This window comes from Mizuhopecten yessoensis, unplaced genomic scaffold (genome assembly GCF_002113885.1).
Source record: "Mizuhopecten yessoensis strain PY_sf001 unplaced genomic scaffold, ASM211388v2 scaffold1961, whole genome shotgun sequence".
NCBI lineage: Eukaryota > Metazoa > Mollusca > Bivalvia > Pectinida > Pectinidae > Mizuhopecten > Mizuhopecten yessoensis.
Window position 1 is genome coordinate 1,643,558 of NW_018404308.1, and position 11,619 is coordinate 1,655,176.

General features: G+C 39.1%; 1 protein-coding gene across 3 annotated transcripts in view; it reads left to right on the forward strand.

The window, feature by feature from the left end:
• Positions 1-2,614, forward strand: part of LOC110443840 (endonuclease/exonuclease/phosphatase family domain-containing protein 1-like) — a 52,849-nt gene extending 50,235 nt beyond the window's left edge. For all 3 annotated transcript variants that reach the window (XM_021488268.1, XM_021488276.1, XM_021488284.1), the window contains exons 8-9: positions 1,503-1,643; positions 2,413-2,614. In XM_021488268.1, coding sequence (XP_021343943.1) covers positions 1,503-1,643; positions 2,413-2,594 — 323 coding nt within the window. In that variant the 3' untranslated portion in view covers positions 2,595-2,614. The remainder of the gene's footprint in view (positions 1-1,502; positions 1,644-2,412) is intronic.
• Positions 2,615-11,619: the final 9,005 nt, after the last annotated feature.

An 11,619-nucleotide genomic window follows, 5' to 3' on the forward strand; every position in this document is an offset into this window, starting at 1 on the left:
AAGGAAGGTAAGTACTGCTGTAATCAGTCGTATAAACATGTCACTGTACAGGGTAACCATGTACCTGTCCCCCCATAAGGAAGGTAAGTACTGCTGTAATCAGTAGTATAAACAATACATGTCACTGTACAGGGTTACCATGTACCTGTCCCCCATAAGGAAGGAAAGTACTGCTGTAATGAGTCGTATAAACATGACACTGTACAGGGTTACCATGTACCTGGCTCCCCATAAGGAAGGTAAGTACTGCTGGAATCAGTCGTATAAAAATGTCACTGTACAGGTCTACCATGTACCTGTCCCCCATAAGGAAGGGACGTACTGCTGTAATCAATCGTATAAACATGTCTCTGTACAGGGCTACCCTGTACCTGGCCCCCCATAAGGAAGGGACGTACTGCTGTAATCAATCGTATAAACGTGTCACTGTACAGGGCGATCATGTACCTGGCCCCCCATAAGGGAGGTAAGTACTGCTGGAATCAGTCGTATAAACCTGTCACTGTACAGGGCGATCATGTACCTGGCCCCCCATAAGGAAGGGAAGTACGGCTGTAATCAGTAGTAAAAACAATATAAGGAAGGTAAGGACTGCTGTAATCAGTCTTATAAACATGTCACTCTACAGGGCTACCATGTTCCTGGCCCCCAAGAAGGAAGGTAAGTTCTGCTGTAATCAGTCCTATAAACAATACATGACACTGTACAGGGTTACCATGTGCCTGTCCCCCCAGAAGAAAGGTAAGTACTGCTCTAATCAGTCGTATAACCATGTCACTGTACAGGTCTACCATGTACCTGTCCCACCAGAAGGAAGGTAAGTTCTGCTGTAATCAGTCGTAGAAACAGGTCACTGTACAGGGCGATCATGTACCTGGCCCCCAAGAAGGAAGGTAAGTTCTGCTGTAATCAGTCGTATAACCATGTCACTGTACAGGGCTACCATGTAAATGTATTATTGTCATTGGTACACTGACAGGACATGCACACCAGATTGAACCTGTTACCTTGTTGCTGCCACACTACCGACTGTATAGAGGTCTCATAATTAATGACAATAGGATCTTTAACTGCGCTGGATCATAACAAACAGATGTTTGTTTGATGATATTAATTTATTAGCAGAGAAGTTATAACAACAATGGAGATGATAAAATTTGTCATATTTTCAGAGTAATCTGCCCTTTGTCAAGTATACAGTAAAACAATGATATACTGCCACCATTTGTCCAGAGGAATTTTGGCGTTATGAAGGGGTTGTGTGATAAATTAAGGGAAATGTATATGTAGACCTTTTGCGGGGCCTATGCTATGTAATCAACTGTACTATGTGGTATACCATATATGGTTCATGTTAGGTTTGTCGTAATACTACACTTAAAGGCTAAAGTAAAGGTTAAAAGGTTGTGACCTTGTTTATATATTTTAACTTTGTCTCTCATTCCTCCAGACTTTGACTGTCTGCGTGACAGACACTTTAACTTTGTCTCTCATTCCTCCAGACTTTGACTGTCTGCGTGACAGACACTACTCTAACTGCATCCCCGCCGGTCACTTCACCAATATCAGCAATAATAACCTGAAGGGTTCACAGACCTACGACCACATCTGGATCTCAGACCAGTCCAAAGAAATATTCACAGGTAAACAGCTGTAAAGGACCCTATGTTAACATTGTTTGTGAGGTTGAATTCAAATAACAACGAAAATGGTATGGAGATATAAATATACCACATTATGTATTGTTCCTTGGTATATATAAATATACCACATTATGTATTCATCCTTGGTATATATAAATATACCACATTATGTATTGTTCCTTGGTATAAATAAATATACCACATTATGTATTGTTCCTTGGTATAAATAAACATACCACATTATGTCTTGTTCCTTGGTATATATAAATATACCACATTATGTATTGTTCCCAGCCTCAGTGTAAGGTGTCACTTGTAAAATTATCTATTTTCAGGTGTTTTCTATGCTTATTAGTATGTGTTGTAGTAAATGGAAGGGAAGTAACTCTGTGTGATTTTAAATATTAGAATCTAAGACAGTTTTTACCCCTCAATTTTGTATTTCATTATTCTGCTATAAAATTAAATTGAGTCTGAGAGTTCTGTGCATTAGATTTCATACAGCTAGATTATTTTCTTTTTTAACCACCCAAAGATGGAAACTTACTGGATGGAGACGAAAGTGTAGACTATGGTTTCAAAAGTGTATTGACAGATCAAATCAGTGTCACCAGAATTATTATCCATCCTAAATATCATTTTAGGACGGATCAACATGTGACTACAGATGTACCTCTTATTTTCCCTTATCCAACAAGACTGGTTTATTTTCACATTGAATGAAGTTGAATGATTGATTGTTAACCTTCTCTGTTTAATATGTTAACAGGGTACTCAGCCGTGGTCAGAGAAGGGCTCAGCAGTCCCTGGATCCCAAACGGCTGGTCTTGGGGAGGTCTTATCAGTGACCACTGTCCAGTTTGGGCTGAATTCTACTCAAACAAAGATTTAGACTCTGCAGATTTGAGCCTCAGTGCAGAAACAATTAAATTTGCTGTTGGAGCTGATTGAAATGTGTGTGACATCATAACTGGATCTAGCCAATCCAGGATGATGTGAAAAAATCTTCAAACACAAGTGAAAGGTGTAAGAAGCTTCAGGATTGGACCTTACAGTTTTTCCAGCTATTGGATTCTAAGGATTCTGTGTTTATCTAGACTGAGTACGAACAAATCAACCACGCTGACGTCATTGTTTCTGTTATTCGTGTGATGTACAAAATCAGCTATATCATATGCAGTGTTTCATTCTAGGCTTGGATGGAATGTGTCACCTCATGTGCTGAGATTGTACACATCATGTATTGTCTGTATTGGGTAGACACTCAGCATCTACAGGAAAAGTAAAGGTTGTTTACCTGTCAGTATTTCCTTTATAACTTATACCAGTGGACCTTACTCTGTGAAATAAGGGATTCACTTGCTTTGGCCTGTTTTCAAGGTTGTCTGCCCCTGTGTAAACGGAGCAAATTTTATAGGCAATGTCTCGATGGCAGGACAAGAGGGCTAAGCTCTGCCAACAAGGAGATTTACTGTCATGTAGATATGTTAGCTTAAAACTGTTGTTGCATATGTGTTTCAAAATTTAATACTGAAATTACAAAGATGGATGTTTGAATGTTGATTTTGATCTATTATCCAGATAGGGTTGATTCAGCTGACAACACACATCAGGCTATAGGGTTGATTCAGCTGACATACACATCAGGCTATATGGTTGATTAAGCTGACACACACATCAGGCTATAGGGTTGATTCAGCTAACAACACACATCAGACTATAGGGTTGATTCAGCTGACAACACACATCAGGTTATAGGGTTGATTCAGCTGACAACACACATCAGGCTATAGGGATGATTCAGCTGACATACACATCAGGCTATAGGGCTGATTCAGCTGACAACACACATCAGACTATAGGGTTGATTCAGCTGACAACACACATCAGGTTATAGGGTTGATTCAGCTGACAACACACATCAGGTTATAGGGTTGATTCAGCTGACAACACACATCAGGTTATAGGGTTGATTCAGCTGACAACACACATCAGACTATAGGGTTGATTCAGCTGACAACACACATCAGGCTATAGGGATGATTCAGCTGACAACACACATCAGGCTATAGGGATGATTCAGCTGACAACACACATCAGGCTATAGGGATGATTCAGCTGACAACACACATCAGGCTATAGGGTTGCTTAAGCTGACAACACACATCAGGCTATAGGGTTGATTCAGCTGTCAACACACATCAGGCTATAGGGTTGATTCAGCTGTCAACACACATCAGGCTATAGGGTTGATTCAGCTGTCAACACACATCAGGCTATAGGGTTGATTCAGCTGACATACACATCAGGCTATATGGTTGATTCAGCTGACACACACATCAGGCTATAGGGTTGATTCAGCTGACATACACATCGGGCTATAGGGTTGATTCAGCTGACATACACATCAAGCTATAGGGTTGATTCAGCTGACACACACATCAGGCTATAGGGTTGATTCAGCTGACATACACATCAGGCTATAGGGTTGATTCAGCTGACATACACATCAGGCTATAGGGTTGATTCAGCTGACATACACATCAGGCTATAGGGTTGATTCAGCTGACATACACATCAGGCTATAGGGTTGATTCAGCTGACATACACATCAGGCTATAGGGTTGATTCAGCTGACATACACATCAGGCTATAGGGTTGATTCAGCTGACATACACATCAGGCTATAGGGTTGATTCAGCTGACATACACATCAAGCTATATGATTGATTCAGCAAAAACTGCTTACAACATGAAGAGAATTCTTGCCATTTACTACTTTCTGAAGCTGTATATAAAACTGATATATTGCCGAATGGTACAGGTACTAGGTAGATAAATGTACCTGAAGACACAGATCACAGATTAGATTGGGAAGGGGAGATAACTTACACTGGTCTTAGATTGGGAAGGGGAGATAATTGACACTGATCTTAGATTGGGAAGGGGAGAACACTCCTTTTTATAATTTAACACTTTTTTTACAATGATAAAATATTTTACGATTATTATTTTAAGATATGAAATTTGTTGACACACACTGGGAAATTGCAATTGTTTGTTTTTAGGCTGTATTTTACAGATTGTCATGAGTTAACTGATCTGTTATCAATGCCAGATAATGTCATACAAATGTTGTCTGGTGATGAGTAATGCTTGGCCTACCTTAAAGTCTTCAGAACAAGGGGATGAAACCTATGTTAGACTAACTTGCCACTATACCATGCATGCATTGAATACTTGATACTATAGACTATATTCCAGTATAAAACGAGACTTGATTGATATTCATTTAAAGAAGCATAATCAATCAACTGTTCAAATGAAATATTATTTTATTTATTGTCTGAGTTATCTGTTTTCATCAATATGCATGCATGTTTGATAACTTTTTGTCAAGCAGTCATGCTCCTTTGACCTCTTAATTGTACAACACAGACTTGGACATAAACTGTATAATTACAAGATATTATATGCAGTCTGATAAATGTCAGGATGTATCTCATTTCATCTTGGGACAGGAAACTGGATGTATACAGGCCATTTATACCTAGAACAGGCATAATATAACATGTTTCCTGATACCTAACTACATCAAGTGTGTCATACATTCTGTCTTATGGGGCAACCAGTGTATAATACAACCTAGCTTTATGAGTGAGTGGGTGTATGATACACCTAACTCTATGAGTGAGCTGGTGTATGATCCATTACAACCTAGCTTTATAAGTGAGTGGGTGTAGGATACACCTAACTCTATGAGTGAGCTGGTGTATGATCCATTACAACCTAGCTTTATGAGGGAGCTGGTGTATGATACACCTAACTCTATGATTGAGCTGGTGTATGATACATTACAACCTAGCTTTATGGGTGAGCTGGTGTATGATACACCTAACTCTATGGGTGAGCTGGTGTGTGATACATTACAACCAGGCTTTATGAGTGAGCTGGAGTATGATACACCTAGCTTTATGAGTGAACTGGTATATGCTACACCTAACTCTATGAGTGAGCTGGTGTATGATCCATTACAACCTAGCTTTATGAGGGAGCTGGTGTATGATACATTACAACCTAGCTTTATAAGTGAGTGGGGGTATGATACACCTAACTCTATGAGTGAGCTGGTGTATGATCCATTACAACCTAGCTTTATGAGGGAGCTGGTGTATGATACATTACAACCTAGCTTTATGAGTGAGGGGGTGTATGATACACCTAACTCTATGAGTGAGCTGGTTTATGATACATTACAACCTAGCTTTATGAGTGAGCTGGGGTATGATACACCTAACTCTATGAGTGAGTGGGTGCATGATACACCTAACTCTATGAGTGAGTGGGTGTATGATACACCTAACTCTATGAGTGAGCTGGTTTATGATACATTACAACCTAGCTTTATGAGTGAGCTGGTTTATGATACACCTAACTCTATGGGTGAGCTGGTGTGTGATACATTACAACCAGGCTTTATGAGTGAGCTGGTGTATGATACACCTAACTCTATGGGTGAGCTGGTGTGTGATACATTACAACCAGGCTTTATGAGTGAGCTGGTGTATGGTACACCTAGCTTTATGAGTGAACTGGTATATGCTACACCTAACTCTATGAGTGAGCTGGTGTATGATCCATTACAACCTAGCTTTATGAGGGAGCTGGTGTATGATACACCTAACTCTATGATTGAGCTGGTGTATGATACATTACAACCTAGCTTGATGAGTGAGCTGGTGTATGATACACCTAACTCTATGAGTGAGCTGGTGTATGATCCATTACAACCTAGCTTTATGAGGGAGCTGGTGTATGATACATTACAACCTAGCTTGATGAGTGAGCTGGTGTATGATACACCTAACTCTATGAGTGAGTGGGTGCATGATACACCTAACTCTATGAGTGAGTGGGTGTATGATACGCCTAACTCTATGAGTGAGCTGGTGTATGATAAATTACAACCTAGCTTTATGAGTGAGCTGGTGTATGATACACCTAACTCTATGGGTGAGCTGGTGTATGATACATTACAACCAGGCTTTATGAGTGAGCTGGTGTATGATACACCTAGCTTTATGAGTGAACTGGTATATGCTACACCTAACTCTATGAGTGAGCTGGTGTATGGTTCAACCTAACTTTATGAGTGAGCTGGTGTATGGTTCAACCTATTTTTATGTGTGAGCTGGTGTATGGTTCAACCTTTCTTTATGAGTGAGCTGGTGTATGATACAACCTAGCTTTACGAGTGAGCTGGTGTATGCTACAACCTAACTCTATGAGTGAGCTGGTGTATGGTTCAACCTAACTTTATGAGTGAGCTGGTGTATGATACAACCTGGCTTTATGAGTGAGCTAGTGTATGATACACCTAACTCTATGAGTGAGCTGGTATATGATACATTACAACCAGGCTTTATGACTGAAGTGGTGTATGAGACTAATTGCTGTATGATAATCATGCTTTAAAATTCTTACTTCTGTACAATACTTTTTGGCCTGAGATATGATGTACTGTATGATACCTGAACCACATGTATAACCACATGTCTGATGAACTATCACTTCAGGTCTCCATGTCAAAATCTTATTCAAATACTCACTATATTGACTTCTAGTTAGGCTGTTTTACAATAATTTGATCCATTTATGTATTATTTTATCATTTGTAGACGCAATATTATTTGTTAATATTTTAACAAGCAATTCATATTATAGTTATTGAAGCAATTTACAATGCAATTTGTGTGATTCACTTCCAAGGTCTGTTTGTGTGATTCACTTCCAACGTCTGTTTGTGTGATTCACTTCCAAGGTCTGTTTGTGTGATTCACTTCCAACGTCTGTTTGTGTGATTCACTTCCAAGGTCTGTTTGTGTGATTCACTTCCAACGTCTGTTTGTGTGATTCACTTCCAACGTTTGTTTGCAGCTTAATTTTAAACCGTTTTTAATTTGCTTTTGACACCAGATGAATACTTTTTAGCATCAATTTGATGTGGCATCTTGTCAACATGAAATTAGTGCAGTCTGTTAAAACCTGGTTTTCACTGATACATCAGAATCATGAACATTAGTGATGCAAAAATGAGTACCACTTGAACGACTCGAAGTGTACACATAGCTGCTCACCACGAACATTTGTATGAGCAAACCGATTGGTAAGTACAGCATACTTCCCAGTATACAGTATACAACAGATTTTGTTATGTAGACTGTACAAACATATATACATTTTACCATATCAAAATTAAGAAAATAGTCAAATAGCTGGTGAGCTAAGAGTTTATCAACGAATTGATAAAACCATTGTCATATCACCAAACTGTACCTTTTCGCCCTGTTTTTCTCGTTTCGCTTGATACCATTTTTAGCTCACCTGGTCCGAAGGACCACGCTGAGCTTGTGCCATACCGCAGCGTCCGGCGTCCTTTAAAATGCTACTAGTCCTGAACGGCTAAGTAGATTTTGATTAAATTTGGTCTGGAGCAAATCCTTAGGCCAAAGAGACTCAATTTTGTATAAACAGTGGGTGTGGCCCCCCTAGGGGCAGAGGGGCAGTGCCAAACGATGGAAATAGAGGTAAAACCTTGAAAATTCTTCTTCTACCGTAGGGATTAAGGGATTTTATTCTTACTTATTCTAGAGCATCCTTGGGCCAAGGGAACACAATTTTGTATAAAAGGTGGGTGTAGCCCCCTTTGGGGCAGTGGGACGGGGCCGAATAGGGGAAATAGAGGTAAAACCTTTAAAATCCTTCTTCTACCACAATTAGTCTGGAGCATCCTTGGGCTAAGGGGACACAATTTTGTATAAACAGTGGGTGTGACCCCACTGGGGGCAGAGGGGTGGGGCCAAACAATAAAAATAGAAATAAAACCTTTAAAATCCTTCTTCTATCGTAGGGATTAAAGGATTTCATTCTAATTTAGTCTCAAGCATCTTTTGGCCAAGGGGACTCAATTTTGTATAAATGGTGGGTTTGGCCCCCCTGAGGGGGCAGAGGGGCAGGGCAAAATAGGGAAAATAGAAGTAAAACCTTTAAAATCCTTCTTCTATCGTAGGGATTAGGGGATTTTATCCTTATTTAGTCTGGAGCATCCTTGGGCCAAGGGAACTAAATTTTGTATAAACAGTGGGTGTGACCCCCTTGGGGGCAGAGGGGCGGGGCTAAATAATGGAAATAGAGGTAAAACCTTTAAAATCCTTCTTCTACAGTAGGGATTAAAGGATTTTATCCTTATTTAGTCTGGAGCATACTTGGGCAAAGCGGATCAATTTTGTATAAACGGTGGGTGTGGCCCGCCTTGGAGGCAGAGGGGCGGGGCCGAATAGGGAAATAGCGGTGAAACCTTTAAAATCCTTCTTCTACCATAGAGTTTAAAGTATTTTATCCTAAATTAGTCTGGAGCATCCTTGCATCTTGGTCTTGGTGTGCCCCCCATGGGGGCAGAGGGGCGGGGCCCAATAGGGGAAACATAGCAAATTCTTCAAAATCCTTGTCCTTCTGTAGGAAAGACAGGATTTTGTCCAAATTTGGTATGAAGTATCCTTGGGTGAAGGGGAACCATTTTTGTATAAACGGTGTGTCTGACCTCACTGGGGGTAGAGAGGCAGGGCCAAATAAGGGATATAGAGGAATAGCTTTAATATCCTTTTTTCTTCCGTTAGGATGAAGGTATTTTGACCAAATTTGAACCTATGCGGTAGGGAAATCAATTTTGTGTAAATGGTGTGTCTGAACCCCCTGGGGCCTGATAGGTGGGGCCCAATAGAGGTAATTTAGCAAATTCTTCAAAATCCTTCTTTTCCTGTAGGAATGACAGGATTTGAACCAACTTCAATTTTACTAACATTTCCAAGTGAGTGATACAGGCCCTGTTGGCCTCTTGTTCTAAATTCAATTCACGCAAAAATATGCATACTACAACGCAGTTAAATAATTCCTCTGATGCTTTATGCATATTGGAAATCAATGCCTTTACAGTCGATCATTTATCCAGTATTGTAATTGCTCCCATCTGCCTAGCTGTATGGATGGGCACTGCTGACAATTTATAAGTGCTATAGGTGTCATTAGTTCAAGCTGTTTTTTTGATTTTGATGATTTAGTGTCACAACAAACACCATAGCATGCCTTTGAATGGTGCAGATAATAGCTATCTTTTCTTTAATATATATGGCTTATGGGATAAACCACATAATCAACTTCTGAAAATAAATTCTGATTTATATTTATCAAGGTGAATTTATTCTTAAATGTAATCTTTGAGATTCCTATTTCAGAATAAACTCACTGGGTTGAATGATAATCACAATTATTGTTTAACTGGGTCAGATATCAACGACACTGTATATATACTCTAGTTAGTAAACAGGGAGGTAGGTATGGAATTTTATCGTAGTCTACCTAGCTGTATAAAACGTTAATGTATTCTTCTTGCCTAGTATTTATAATATTGACAATGTTAGGAGGGATTTTCTTTGCCAGTCGAACAAGGATTTTTATTGTTTTAAGTTTAACAACTTAAGTCATTATGCCAAAGTTGATCAAAGTCGCCATACTTATATTTAACATAATACGCATATTTAAATGTTTTAAAATATACAATGTAAACGAATGAGAATAATTTAATAAGACTAAAGTTAGGTTTAACTCATTCACCCCTGACGACACATTTGAACCCTCCCAATTCAATAGTTGGAATAGTTCAGTATGAAATTTTAGGGGTGAATGAGTCACTGCTCACTTAAGCTGTAAAACCTCCGACACATTCATGTTTAAAAGCTGCTGATCAAAGTGGTGTAATTTAAAACCTATGATAATACTACATTAAACACTACATCAATGGATCCCTGTTTTACATCAATGAATCAGTTTTAGTTTTGATCATTGCCTCACTGTTTTAGTTGACTATACTTTTACATGTTTGTTCAGTTAAAAACTATCTTACTATAACAATATAATCCCACACTATAAGTTATTGCCACTACTGAATTTTAAAAGACATCATTGCCATAATTCATCGTCACTTTCATCAGTCATTATTGTCATTGTCCTATTTTGCAATAGAAACCACCTACCGGCCAGTTATTCTGCTTTTATTTGAGACCTGACTTTGTTTTAATTTGTGGTAAATATCCTGGAGTTTTATGTTGTATACTTTACTAGACCTCTTTACAACTAAGATGAGTTTATCTTACATAACCAGATGTCCGTAAAATCCCAGGATGTTCACCGTATAAGCTTAGGTGACATTTTGCTCATGATGGAAATAGCCCTCGTTTTCTATTCTCACTTGTGCTTTGAATTTGTATATCGCGAGGTAAATGTTTAATATTATTTTTCAATTTCTCTACATTTCATGTTCTGTTTACAATGTTGGTTTTTGTTTGCAAACCAAAAATGTTACCACCATACGGTTATGGTTAATAAATACAATAGATTCAGCCTGTAATGATTGTTGTGTTCTTCTTTAACTCCACTTGTCTTTAATGATCACTTGACTGCAGAATGTTGTGTGGACTTAATGTAGGTAATTGGTAAGAGATACCAGGTCCTCCGCCGCGTCATATGTAGGCTTGTCACATGGTTATCCTCAGTCATATGTAGGCTTGTCACACAGTTATCCTGATTCATATGTAGGCTTGTCACCCGGTTATCCTCAGTCATAAGTAGGCTTGTCACATGGTTATCCTTAGTCATGTGTAGGCTTGTCACACAGTTATCCTTAGTCATATGTAGGCTTGTCGCACAGTTATCCTCAGTCATAAATAGGCTTGTCACACAGCTCAGTCATCTGTAGGCTTGTCACATGGTTATCATCAGTCATATGTAGGCTTGACACACAGTTATCCTCAGTCATAAGTAGGCTTGTCACACAGTTTTCCTCAGTCGTAAATAGGCATGTCACATGGTTATCCTCAGGCATATGTAGGCTTGTCACATTGTTATCCTCAGTCATATGTGG